Below are 13,968 nucleotides of genomic sequence, written 5' to 3' on the forward strand. Positions count from 1 at the left end.
TAATTAGTAATTAATTCGTTTTTGTATTACCTGTACATTTGATCACACTATTTACTGTCATCATAATGAATTAGCAGATAAGGAATGTGAAATGTAATGCTAGCCTGTTATATAATAATAATAATAATAATAATAATAATAGATTTTATTTATAATGCACTTTTCATTCCGAAGAATCTCAAAGTGCAACAAGGGGGGGGGGGGGGGAATAACAACAAAAAATGAATAACAAGTAAAAATATAGAATACTACAAACAATCAACCAACACAGAAAACAGAACAGAAACAGAGCTGATGGTGAAAAGAAACAGAGCTGATGGTGAACAGAAACAGAGCTGATGGTGGACAGAAAACAGCTGATGGTGGAAGTCTCTGTTAACGTTAGCTCCTTAGCACACTGTTAGCTCCGCAGCACACTGTGGTCCACTCCATGTTTCAGATTTCTCCCAGCGGCAGTGTCCCGATGACCTCGCCGAGGCACGACAGCTGAAGACCAGATGATGGGTCTTCTTCATGATGATTCAAACGATGGGGATCGCTGCAGCACCATGCAGGAGGCAGAACATTCCTCCGGGCACTTCTGTGGACACACCGGGGCCGGCGCAGATGTCCAAGCCGCTCCACGGTCGCAATGCAGGACGGAACAGCGGCGCAGCCGAGAAGCGGAACATCCCAACATCATGCCGGACGCCGACGACGAGAGCCCGGATGACGCTAGCCCGGTGCAAACTTCAGCCACCATGCAGCCCAAGCCCAAGGGAGACCACCAGTGAGCACCCGCGGCGAGAAACATCAAATGTCCTCCGAACTAGGGCTGGGAATCGATTCCAAAAAGAATCGACTCCTTCGATTCCGGAAACAGGAATTGGAATCGGAATCGATTCCAAAAATTTCGGAATCGACCAGCCCTACTCCGAACCAGAAACCAACCGCAGCAATTCAAACGTAAACATTAGAGAAGCGGTTGAAAACGGCGAAACGACGAACAACGACCTCTCAGTGGCTGCCAGCAATCAGCAACAGTCCCAATTGTAGCTCTGACTGTTAGACTAGTCACAAACATAAGGACATAAAATAAAATGTAAATCTAATAGTACATTAACATGATTTGTTGTGGGTGGAGAAGCGGCGAACAGACAACGCCAGCGTCCTCTCCCCCACGTTGCCTAGCCAATATGTCAAATGATTTGGTGGATTAATGCTGCACATTTGTACATGTTTAAAACAATCGTATGTAAAGTTAATTTGAACAAACCCACATTATTAGCAAGTAATGGCTAAATATTATTGTGCATTACTGTATTTAATATCACTGCCATAGACTTGGTCCCCAGACTTAAGCGTAACTGAAGCACAAACAAAGTGTAATGCAACTGTGTAGTTTCATCAGCATAACCCACACAAATTATGTAGGCTACAATATAATATTTGCTTCCCTGTCTATTAAAAACCATGGAAGATTCTGTCAAGTCCCAGTTTATCACAAGTTCTCTCCATCTCGTTATTGGTGATTTTCTGTACTCGCTTATGAATATTTCTGTCCCGACTGAATGACACAACAGAGGCGTGCTTCTGCATTTGTTCATGTGTGTTGCCGTGGTTTCCTCAAACAGAAACTAAGGATAGTGTGGACATTATGTAATTTATAGGTGACAATGGACGAGCTATAATTTAAAATGGAAATATTTGCAGTAATGCATTTCCCCACTGGGATTTTTTTATAGATAGTAGCATGTCCCATTGCCTTACCATGACAGCACTGCAAATGTACCTGCCATATATCTTAAAGGGTTAGTTCACCCCAAAATGAAATTGATGTCATTAATGACTCACCCTAATGTCGTTCCAGACCCGTAAGACCTCCGTTCATCTTCGGAACACAGTTTAAGATATTTTATATTTAGTCTGAGAGCGTATGGGAGTGTATGCACACTTTACTGTCCATGTCCAGAAAGGGAATAAAAACATCATCAAAGTAGTCCATATGTGACATCAGTTAGAATGTAGAATATTTTGAAGAATCGAAAATATATTTCGGTCCAAAAATCACTAAAACTACGACTTTATTCAGCATTGTCTTATCTTCCGTTTGTTTTGAATTCTCAAATAAAGATTCAAATGGTTATGAATCGGTGAATCAATTCGGATCACCAATGTCACGTGATTTCAGCAGTTTGACACGCGATCCGAATCATGAATCAATCCGCTGATTCACAACTGTTTAAATCTTTTTTTGAGGATTGAAAACAAACAGGGAAGAGAAGACAATGCTGAATAAAGTCGTAGTTTTTGTGATTTTTGGACCGAAATGTATTTTCGATGCTTCAAGAGATTCTAATGAACTAATTGATGTCACATATGGACTACTTTGATGATGTTTTTATTCCCTTTCTGGACATGGACAGTAAAGTGTGCATACACTTCCATACGCTCTCTGACTAAATATAAAATATCTTAAACTGTGTTCTGAAGATGAACGGAGGTCTTACGGGTGTGGAACAACATTAAGGTGAGCCATTAATGACATCAATTTCATTTTTGGGTGAACTAACCCTTTAATGGTCTGAAAACATATTCCTCTGCCTTTCTTCTCCTTTTCAAATCTGGTTTCCACATGCATGCAGACAAACAACAAAATATAATTCCATACTTTATTATTGTTAAACCAACAATATACTGCCCATGTCGCACACACAAAAAAAGTTTTCTTTTATCAAACGGCAATCAGCGCTGACTAACAAGAGTGTTATGTAGTCGATTTAAAACTGATCTTCAATCAGTAACCAGTCAGTTTGTTTTTCTGGTTTCTTTATGTTTCAGCACTTGATGAATTGATGCGTGACCTCGTAGATCCCCACAGACTCACTGGCTTTCTCATCGTAGTCCGTCCAGTCCTGAAACATGTAAAAGAGAGGGCTGTGACCTCCTGAATGTAGCGAATGAAGGTGTGATGTGACTTGAGAGAATTCTTACTTTCTCTTGCAGGTTGATTTCAGGGAACTGGGTGGAGGTCTCTGCTCCGCCAGCAGCAAAACCAGCCTACAGAACAACAAGATGAATGTTTATGTGTTTTATTCAGGTTAGAGTAAGGCTTCAGACGATAGTTTGACAATTACATAATTATATAGATTATCATTCAAAAGTTTAAGGTCTGTAAGATGTTTCAATGCTTTTGAAAGAAGTCTCTTCTGCTCACCACAGCAGCATTTATGCTATTTAAAAATGTAAAATAAGTTTTCTATTTGAATATATTTTAAAATGTAATTTAATACTGTGATGTCAAAGCTGAATTTTGAGCATCATTACTCCCTTCTTCAGTGTCACATGATCCTTCAGAAATCATTATAGTATGATGTCATTGTACTAACATTGTACTATCATTCAAAGGTTTTGGATCAGTAAGAATTATACATTTATTCAGCAAGGATGCATTAAGTTGATCAAGTAAAGTACAGACATTTATGATGTTGCAAAATCTTTATATTTCAGATAAATGCTGTTCTTTTGAACTTTCTATTCATTAAATAATCCTGAAAAATGTTTTTGTACACAACTGTTTAATATTGATAGTAATAATAGATGTTTCTTGAGCAGCAAATCATATTTCAATGATTTCTGAAGGATCATGTGACTCATGAGACTGGAGTAATGATGCTGAACATTCAGCTTTCAATCACAGGAATAAATTACATTTTAAATATATACATTTTTTAAAACAGAAAAAAGTTGTTTTTAAATTGTAAAAATACTTCACAATAATACTGTTTTAGCTTTATTTTGGATTAAAAAAAAGTAGCCTTGGTGAGCAGAAGAGACATATTCCAAATATAAATACACACACACACTTGAATGTCTGGAATAGCTCACCTGAGGTTGAAAATCGACTGGTTCCAGGCCTCGACACTCAAACTGCACCATTGTCTTAAACCTTTCACTGTCTTCTGCCTTCAGGAGAGAAAATACATAAACTGTCATGACCGAGCAAAAAATACATGAATATATTTATACTGTCAATATTCATATGCAACTGGATCCTGCGATCCTCAATATGAATGCAGTCTGCCTTGCTTACATTGTATGGTGTAATTGTGTCCCTCAGGATATCTGGAAACAACAAGACATCCAGTTAAGACCAATAAGAGCCATGAGCACAACCAAACATTTAGAAATCATATTATACAGATATTATGGTGCAACTTATCTGGAAATTTGGCCCATATGTACGCATATTTTCAGCACAGTTATTAGCTTTTTAGTTACCTATTGAGTTTTCCCGAGAACACAGTTTGCACTTCTGCACCATGCTAGCACTCCCTCGTCCTCCTTTCAGTGGCATGCTGTCCTGAAGAGAGGTAAGGCCCAGCGATCGATCAATATGCACACAAACACCTTGATTTCTATACACCAATCAATAATCATCAACTTTTCACACAAAGTGCAAAAGTGCACTTGTATCATTGAAGGTGAGATTAAATGAAAATAAAATTTAAAATATCATACAGGTTTGAAACAACATGAGGATAAATAAATAATCACAATAGTATTTATTTATTATTCTTTTAAATGCCACTTTCCTATTGCTTTTAAATAATGTCAACGGTGTAACTTTTATGATTTAATGCAGTATTCAACAAAATATTGAAAAGAACATGCAGTTTCGTGATTTGATTTTTCCCCAAAGGCATTTTTTTAACTGCTAATTGCTGGCTCCTTTATGTTTTACTTAGTTTTAAGTAGCTTTAGACAAAAGCAGGCCAGCATCTGGCAACAATAGGCTACTGAAAAAGTATGCAATCAGTTATTGGTTATATTTCTCACATTTTGCAACCTACCAGTAAGGTGATGTACTGCCATTTATCGGAGACCTCGCCACAATTCCCACACTTCAGCTGCAAAGACAGGAGTCAGTCATTAAAAAACTAGTGCACACAAATATGAAAATTGTGCCATCGTTTACTCATCCTGAAGTTGTTCTCCTGTTGAACACAAATTAAGATATTTTGAAGAATGTCGGCAACCAATTGACTTCCATTGTATTTTTTTCCACTCTATGGAAATTAATGGGTCCCATAAAAATATCTTCTTTCTTTTTTATTCAGCAAAATAATGAAATTTGAACAGGTTTTGAACAGCTTGAGGGTGAGTAAACGATGACCGAATTTTCCTTTCTAGGTGAACTGTCCCTTTAAATTAGGCTACGCGTCATTAAATCACATGGTCACTAACAAATTCAACACCAGTATTCAGAATTATCAGTATTTATCACATTTACGAATTATTCTGATTATGTAATATAATTATAGATGCTGAAAAGTTAGTAATTTCTCAATTTGCATAAAAACGGAGAGCAACTACACTTTTTTTGACTGACAGCCTGTCACACTGCTGTATACTAGCAGCGAGCTTACGGTTTACCTTTAAATACCAGCGGAAATCATCCCCCTCCGGCCTCACGTTTGTAACATTCTCCAAAGTCGCTTTAAACTGCAACCCAAATTTCTACATAGACAAAAAGAAATGGTTATAGGAGCAACAATTTACTGGCTTTCCATCAAAGGCAAGTATGCACTGCTTTCACACATACCCCCATATTTAGCCACGCCTCTGCTGCTCTACGTCATCAAGCTGCGTATAAAGACTGCGACAGAGGCAAAGACAGCTGCTCCGCCTTGCGGACATATGTGGTATTACATGTATGAAACGAAGTAAAAGAGGGGTACAAGAACCAAAGATATTTTATAGTTTTATTTTATTCCACTACATTGTAATGGATTATTTGTCGACAAGCCAGATATAGATAATTAATCTGGTGACAAAAATCCTTACAAAAAATAAAATAAAATCGTGGCACACAGGTATAAAGGGGAAAGAAAACATTGAAGTAGTGTGGACAGGGTTACTAAATTTAAAATTCAAGTGTTAAATTTTTTTGGTCTGAGGTATAGACCAACGTATCTTACTGTAATCTCTGATTTTATCTGGTTTTACACTGAATCTGGTATTACTGGTATAATTGGAATAAAACACTATGCACACCGAGATACTGTGGGCAAACAAAAATTTCTGGTAACACTGTAAATATAGTTTACAAAGTATGACAAATTGTGTCATGTTATATGTACAAAAATTATTACTACAATTATAAGAACAACATTGAGATTCAACTATAAAACTTAAAAATAAAATTAAAAAAAAACCCTTAAATGACAATATAAAATGCTAGTGTAGCCATACCGCCACCTTTTACGAAAAACACACATCTCTTCTCTCACACATTAAAGGGCCTCAAATATGAGGTAATGGTTTTTTTTTTCTTTGTGGATGGAACAACCCACCCAACCTGAGCTCTGACTTCAAGTATGCGTGCTAATAGCACTGTGATCAACATTGTCTATACAAAACATTCCATACTATTCATTTATTTTCTGAGTAGCTGAGAAAGCAGATAGACACTGACAGGGAAGGTTGAGTGTGTAATCAAAACTTCGAAAAAACATACAGCACCTTCAAAACCATCTGAAAATCTGTAAAAGCAAACAATCATCCACAACAACATTTCAAATACAAATAATAGTAACCATAACAAAGGCATTTCAGCTCCTGCATCCCCTTATTCTCAATGGGATACCACTGTTATTATTCAGTTCCACCCTCTCCTCAATGGAGGGAAGGGTCACAGTGAGGTCAGTGAGGTCTACTCGACTCAGACGTCCGTCTTTGTCTGGGTGTCCCGTGACCGTTCTGTAAACCGCTCTGTCGTTTGAATCCTCCGTTCAGAAAATCCTGAATATGGTGCACGATCAAATTAATAGCCACTAGAGAAAAAAATGGAAATACAAGTACATCAAGTTAAATCTCTATTCATAGTGTGCATTAAAAAAGACAAACTTGCTCTCATTATCCTACCAAGATTGTCTGCTCCTCTGGGGATGATGACGTCTGCATACTTTTTGGTCTGCAAAGATAAATTAATGTTAAAGATAAATTTAGGGCATAAAGGATTGAGCAAAAGTGAGAAAGCAAATGGAAGCTATCAAGTTAGTATACATGATACCCGAATTTGATTTGTACTCATTTACTCACAGGAAGACAGAACTCCTCAAAGGCTGGCTTGACAAATGTGATGTACTGGTTCAGAACCTGCTCCAGCTCTCTGCCTCTCTCACTGATGTCCCGTAACACTGAGTAAAACAAGAAAATACAAGATTAGTCTATGGTAGTCTACATACCTAATGCTAAGGGACAGCGATGGGTGATGGGACTAAACATTCATGCTCATTATAGCTGGAAGTTCAGCCTAAAAATTATTTATTAAAGGAAGTTTATGTAAGATTGTGGCCAAAACTAGTACTGCAATCACTAGCACTAACTTTGTTTATATTTTATATATATATATATATATATATATATATATATATATATATATATATATATATATATATATATATATATATATATATATATATATATATATACACACACACATATATACACACACAGACATACTTACATACACACACATTGAGTAAACAAAGATTTATTTTTAATGTGATTAATCGTTTGATGGCATAGATCAATGATACATCAACAAAGCTTTGTTGATTTATAACGGGAGTGATTTCCACTGGGAAGAACATCATTTTTCTATTATATAATATAATACATATATTATAGAAAAATGATGTTCTTCCCAGTGGAAATCACTCCCACTATAAATGGTACTCTACTAAAGGGAAAACAGACAAAAAGCACTACACCAAAACTAATCGTTCCAAAAATTGAATCAATGAAAATGTCACACAATTAATCTACCTCTTCGCGAGAGGCGCGTGTCTGGGTCCGTGTCCACAAACAGCTTCATTTGGAACAGATCTCGAATCTCTTGTGAGTAGAACATGAGAATCCCCTCAAAGAGAACCACATCTGCTGGATACACCGTCAAAAACTCATCCTTCCTGTAAGAGGTTTGAAAAACACATGATTCAGCAGTGGCTCCCCCATCAGAACCTTTAGAAAGGACAGGGAGGACAGCGCTGACCTGGAATGGGTAACAAAGTCATAAACGGGGATGTGCACAGTGTTCCCCTGAATGATGTCACGTAGAGTCTTCATGATGAGCTCATTGTCGAAAGCATCTGAGAATTATAGGAAACAGTGATGAACAGATTATTCTCTCAGTAAGAAGTTAGTCAGAGACAACACAGTTTTGATCTATAAAAGTAGTAGTCCATATGACAACATCTGAAACCTCTCATTCAAACAAAAATTGAAGACCTGCGCCCCTTTTCCACCAGAATGGTCCACGTTCTCGGCCAGGCCAGAGGAATGAACAGTGACGTAACTGCTGTGTATTGTTTACCTGACTATAACCGGTCTAAAATCAAACGGTCCGTGTCCTGGTATTTATGCAGGCACTTCTGTTTTCCACACAAATTTGGGACAGTTGCAAAAATGATTATCATTGAACGATTTAAATATTGATTTGTTTCTCACACTGATCTATCGTAAGGCTTTAGAAGGAACATAGGCAGAAATATAGTGCACACATCATATGGACTATTTTTAAGGCCACGATATACTTAAAGCGAAATCGCAGAAAAAACAGGTGTGACTTCTTGCCAGAGCAAAGTTTCTGGAAAAGGTAAGCACCTTTAAACCATGGCAATAATGTAATGGGTAGGTGTGGCTCTGAGACTCTGCCTTTTTTACATGGAAATCTCCAGTTCATTTCTTCTGTCAAGGTCATACTTCCATGAGTAAAACTAACTCACTCGCTTCGTTTGAAGTGCTTGTTTTGCGCATAATTTCAGTTATCCTGTAGGTTTCGTACTCACACCAACACTGCGCACACCAGTGATAAATGGCGCTCTCATAAAGCCGCCTCTCAAACAGCTCACGAGTACCAAACTGTCTACTTTTTTTGTGGCTTATTGCGCTTAAACGACCAACTACATACACAATTGTTAAAATGCACATCTTGCAGAGTATTCATGTAAATGCAGTCCGTTTTGAAATGTAAATAGAGGAGAGAAAACACATCGTGTAACAATATATTGAATGTATGTAGATGGAAAAGCTTAAAGGGTAGTTCACCCAAAAATGAAAAATTGATGTTTATCTGCTTATCCCCAGTGCATCCAGCATGTAAGTGTGTTTGTTTCTTCAGTAGAACACAAATGAAGATTTTGTTACTCCAACCGTTGCTGTGTGTAGGTCATATAATCATGTGAATGGGTAACATGCTATGAGAGCAAAAAAAACATGCTTAGAAAACATGCAAAAAGAGGCCTGTGTGTTTACATCAAATACAACGCTGGCTCATATATCGCATATCCAGCGCGTGTATTCTTGACCTTACCGGAAGTGACACACATTCCAGGCTGTTGGACATAGCGTTGTATTTGTGGTAAAACAATATATAAATACTGCTCGATTTCTCACACAAACTGATTGTTTTGTGTCTTAATATATCAATGTGTCATCATGAGCCACAGGGCTCTTTGTGCATGTTTTCTACGCATGTTTTTTTTGCTCTCGTAGAACGTTACCAATTCAGATGATTATATGACCTACACACAGCAACGGTTGGAGTTAAAAATCTTCCTTTGAGTTCTACTAAAGAAACAAACAAACACACTTACATGTTGGATGCACTGGGGGTAAGCAGATAAACATAACATTTTCATTTTTGGGTGAACTAAACCTTTAATTCCAGGGTAATAAAACATTACGGTTCCTTATGTAAGGTCTTTATACGCCACTGGAAACATAGCTAAGCATATATTGCATTTCTGTCAATATATCCTCATAAATACTACACACGGCACCTTCAGTTTTGCAATGTTATCTATTCAGTGTTATGTAACATTTGATTTCTTAAATTTTTTGTAGTATTTATTACCTTAATAGCTACTGTTAGACCCACTTAAAAAAACTTAAAGCATTGTTTTTCATATATTACTTTTTATTCTATTGTATCTATTTGTACAATCGTTTTGTTTATTTGTTCTTATTTTATTACTGACTGTTTACTTGTCCTTTTTTTGTAGTTCAAAATGTAAATGTAGTTCAGTGATTCAAATACAGCCTTCCAGTGCTGTGCGTATGCTATTGCAACCAAATTATCAAAATAAATGGTTGTATAAATGGCAGTCCTCCCCATAGTATTTAATATCAACATTTTATATTAGTTGGAAATTAATATAATTTTCCAACTAATATAGTTTAGGCTATACTAGTAGTATTTTTTCAGTTCTTTTGTCGCAATTTAGCATTGCACACAGCACATGCTATCATATTCGTTTTAAAGCCACTCACATGTTTCGAAATTCACCGAAAATAAATCAGGGCCGTTATGGTGTTTTTATGTTCCGCAGGAAACAAAGGGTTCCTTAAAAAACCCTTAAGACTTTATAGTACCTGGGTGATCGAAGTTAAACTGGCCCTTGAGTGCTTTGGCCTTCTGTTCAGGGGTGAGCTCCCTGTAAAAGCTGTCTTGACTGAGGATGACCACTTGCCGCTGATGGCGGTCAATTTTATTCTGGCCCAACAGCTCCATGATCTTCTCACATACTGAAGACTGAAGACAGAACATAGGACTTAGTTAGTGTTCAATTCTTCAAGCTACCAGTTCATATCCAAAAGCCACAGTGTTTGTGTTATTAACCCTATAAAGCAAAAGTAACATATTTAATGAGCAAAATGGAAGACCTCTAAATGATCAATATCAAAACCAAAATTAAAAAAAAAAAACTGTTGTACACAGTGGTCTGATTTATAGTTTATCCTTTTTTACGCATGTTAGTATAATTCCAAAATCTAAATAGAGCATAAAAGGTTTAATAAACTTTTGTTAAAATAAGCATTTCATATGTCAGGCTTCACTGTTAAAGGGATAGTTTACCTAAAAATGTAAATTGTGTCCTCAGCCAGTGAACACTAATAGTGTTGGGTTACCAACATTCTATAAAATATCTTATGTTTTACACAACATGAGGGTGAGTAAATAGTGACACCATTTCCATTTTTGGGCGAACTTTTAACTTGAACTGTAGCTACAGAAGACTTTTCCCATTAGTGGGTCTGCAGACATGTGCTGCCTTTGAACTGTGATGTGGTATAATGCCATGGGGGTGGGTCAAATCTCCCATGTAAGGTAATTCAGCAGGGTAGCAGGGCCTGGCTTTATCCATCGGCTGTACAGTTCAAATTTGGGTCAGCTATTACAGGGTTGCCAACTCTCACGCATCTGGCGTGATTCTCACGCTTTCAGGCTCTGTCTCACGCTCTCACTCCGCCCAACTCAATCTCACGCCAAATTGCCAAACCTGCTTTTGATATTAAACAAAGCTATAAGCTTTATTTTTTTAAAATGTGTTTTAATGAAATTCAAACAATAAATAGCGTTTTGGCGCTAATGTGGCATAATGTTAAAGCCAGAGGCGTTGAAAAGCGGAGTTGCAGGCTCTCGTCTCCCTGCGGTGCGCGCTGGTCACGTGGCCCATGAGCGCTCAATACTTCTAGCGCTGTGCCAATGAATTTAAATGGCTTAAGCGAATACACAACAGTTTCACCATATAGATGTTTGCTGCAAGTTTTGGTAAACAGTACAGCATAGTGTTAGTGTGTATTGATTATTAAGTCAGCCATATTTACAGGATCGTTGTATTATGGAGAGTGATAGAGATGCAACATTGTTAACATTAATGTTATTCTTGTATTTAGCCCTCAGGTATTCCTTACTAATTGGTCACACTCATACTCAATAAATTATATTTATTGAATATTTTGAGGAGATCTTTTGGTACTAAATACTATTTGTGCAACAATTATTGTCAATAAATGACCACTTTTTCTTTTAATATTTGTATATATTTCTTCTAATATTTATATTACAATATGTTTAGTAATTAATGTTAAATAGAGAATTCCAATTCAAAGAGGACAAATACAGTCATTCTGTGGCAAAAAATAAAAATAAAATAAAAAGTTTATTTGTAATGCCATTAACCAGTAGGTGCCTTATGGCTCTTTAATAAATATCCATGTATCTAATCTAGTTGCTCAAAAAGTATTGCAGTCTTTGCATTCTAATAAATATTTAGATATGATGATCAAACACTAGATTTCTTTAAATGTGAAATTTCAAAACTTGAATAACTTGCATCCTAATATTTTTAATAAATAATGATACTTATATAATCACTCACAAGTGAATATTAAGGAATTGCACATGTAATTTGACCCAAGAAATGTTTAAACTAGTGCTAAAACAAACATATTTTTTCTAATTATGTATAGTACATATACTAGATATAAACTGATACTGAATCAAGATCAAGATCAAAAGCATTACACCCCCCCCCCCCCCCAAAAAAAAAAAAAAAATCTCACTCCAACCTGAACTTAAAAGTTGGCAACCCTGCTATTATTTGTATGGATGATAGTCAGGTGAGAAAACGTATTTTGCCTACCATAATAGTGAACATAGAGCAGTAAACTAAAGAGTGCGAGTGTGGAGTCTGTGGACAAACCACATTTTGACCGATTAACATGGCTTCTTCTTCTTCTTCTTCGGCTTATTGGCGGTTCGCATTCTTTAACATGGCTTAATCTGCCGACCGAGTTTAAGAGACATTTCAGAAGCTCAGCTGTAAGGTGGAAGTTTAATTTCCTGCACATGAAGGTCAGCGGAAGATTAATGACGGCGTGTTTCTAAAACGGGGTCACTGGGACAATGTAAACATCCTCCGCTATTATGACGTCACGTTCCCGCAACTTTCGGTCGCCTACATGGAGGAAGTGACTTTTTTTTGTGTGCGTGTTGAAAAAAAAAACTATTTTAAAGCCGTCTCGCAGGTGATACATGTCGAAATTCAATTTAGACATTCATGTAAATGAACGACAACATAAAACGTGATCATTCAAAATGCTGCGCCACGTGGAACTAAAACATGACATTTTCGACATTTATTACGATACTAAACACGACATCGTGACATCATAACACGACAGTGCAAGATGGGTTGTTGTTTAATATAAAATTATTTTCGTGTTTCGGAAATTTAACGTAACTCAGTTTTCACTTATGGATAACAAACTGGTATAGGTTTAGTCATGGAAGATATATTGGCGTTTTAATACGTTTTAAAATCCCAGATGCTGTTTTTTCTATGTGTTTTTTTGTACATTTCATTATGAGTTGAGTAAAGCCCATAGCCACGCGGGCTCCGGAGGCACCGGCGTCATAACCCCCCGTTAACCTAAATGACTCTGTAAGGTTAACTGTTACTGATAAACACATAAAGCTCAAACCTTTCCACTGGCGGTGCCTCCAGACACACCGATGAGGAAAGGCTGTCGGATGGTGTGTCCGTTCTCCTCTCTGTCCTGAAGATGTGTTTCAGTGTCGCCAGCCATGCTTGCGGTGAGTGAACACAAGTGTGTGTGTCGCTATTCTAATAATACATACACAGAGAGAGGGAGATAGCTCCTCCTCTTTTACTGTCCCACTCAAAGCTCTCACAAAGAAAATAACGCTTAACTACACTGCAAGTTGTTCCCTTCTTCCGTTTAGGACATGTAATATCTACCGTCTGTTTGTCTGTCTAATAGCTCCTATATATTGTAAGATCCTATATTAAAATTACAAAAATCCAAACCGATCACCCATGTAAAACAGCTCAAAACACAGCCCATTCCTTCAAACCCCGATCTCATGCTTTCATTATAGTTATACACATTTTCATTCCACATAATCTTTTTTTTAAAACACACGATTATTGGAATATGTTATGAGAACATTTGGATTAATCACCGAAACAACATAAGATCTAGAAACAATCAGTTCATTCAACAGCAAGCAATGCCAGATGTTTCAAATGACCTTTGTTGCTGAATTACCTACTCACAAAATGCGTAGGGGTTGTCGACATCCAAATATTTGGAGAAATAAAATATTTTAAAATA

At 36.9% G+C, this 13,968-nt stretch overlaps 2 protein-coding genes across 2 annotated transcripts; both read right to left on the reverse strand.

Annotated features, from left to right (window-relative positions):
• Positions 1 to 2,637: 2,637 nt before the first annotated feature.
• On the reverse strand, positions 2,638 to 5,631 carry czib (CXXC motif containing zinc binding protein). Its single transcript, XM_067453154.1, has 8 exons — positions 5,585 to 5,631; positions 5,416 to 5,499; positions 4,833 to 4,889; positions 4,261 to 4,342; positions 4,073 to 4,104; positions 3,868 to 3,945; positions 2,974 to 3,039; positions 2,638 to 2,894 (listed from the first exon to the last, which is right to left on the reverse strand). Exons 1-8 carry the CDS (start codon positions 5,588 to 5,590, stop codon positions 2,817 to 2,819), a joined length of 483 nt encoding a protein of 160 aa, XP_067309255.1. The 5' UTR covers positions 5,591 to 5,631; the 3' UTR covers positions 2,638 to 2,816.
• Positions 5,632 to 5,730: 99 nt separating this feature from the next.
• On the reverse strand, positions 5,731 to 13,679 carry uck2b (uridine-cytidine kinase 2b). Its single transcript, XM_067454231.1, has 7 exons — positions 13,315 to 13,679; positions 10,420 to 10,579; positions 8,039 to 8,135; positions 7,813 to 7,955; positions 7,084 to 7,181; positions 6,907 to 6,955; positions 5,731 to 6,815 (listed from the first exon to the last, which is right to left on the reverse strand). The coding sequence occupies exons 1-7, from the start codon at positions 13,417 to 13,419 to the stop codon at positions 6,685 to 6,687; spliced, it is 783 nt and encodes a 260-aa protein (XP_067310332.1). The 5' UTR covers positions 13,420 to 13,679; the 3' UTR covers positions 5,731 to 6,684.
• Positions 13,680 to 13,968: the final 289 nt, after the last annotated feature.

The sequence above is a fragment of the Pseudorasbora parva genome, chromosome 9 (assembly GCF_024679245.1).
Source record: "Pseudorasbora parva isolate DD20220531a chromosome 9, ASM2467924v1, whole genome shotgun sequence".
In the NCBI taxonomy this organism is placed as follows: Eukaryota; Metazoa; Chordata; class Actinopteri; order Cypriniformes; family Gobionidae; genus Pseudorasbora; species Pseudorasbora parva.

Bases quoted from the DNA above. Each gene is read 5' to 3' on its own strand.
- czib (XM_067453154.1), bottom strand. The intron at 4,890-5,415 runs GTAAACCGTAAG...CTGTCTTTGCAG, and splicing joins ATTTCCGCTGGTATTTAAAG to CTGAAGTGTGGGAATTGTGG. The intron at 3,040-3,867 runs GTGAGCTATTCC...GTTGTTCTGTAG, and splicing joins CAGTCGATTTTCAACCTCAG to GCTGGTTTTGCTGCTGGCGG.
- uck2b (XM_067454231.1), bottom strand. From the start codon at position 13,419: ATGGCTGGCGACACTGAAACACATCTTCAGGACAGAGAGGAGAACGGA. The intron at 10,580-13,314 runs GTTTGAGCTTTA...TTCTGTCTTCAG, and splicing joins GAGGCACCGCCAGTGGAAAG to TCTTCAGTATGTGAGAAGAT. The intron at 6,816-6,906 runs GTAGGATAATGA...TTTTTTCTCTAG, and splicing joins CAGAGGAGCAGACAATCTTG to TGGCTATTAATTTGATCGTG.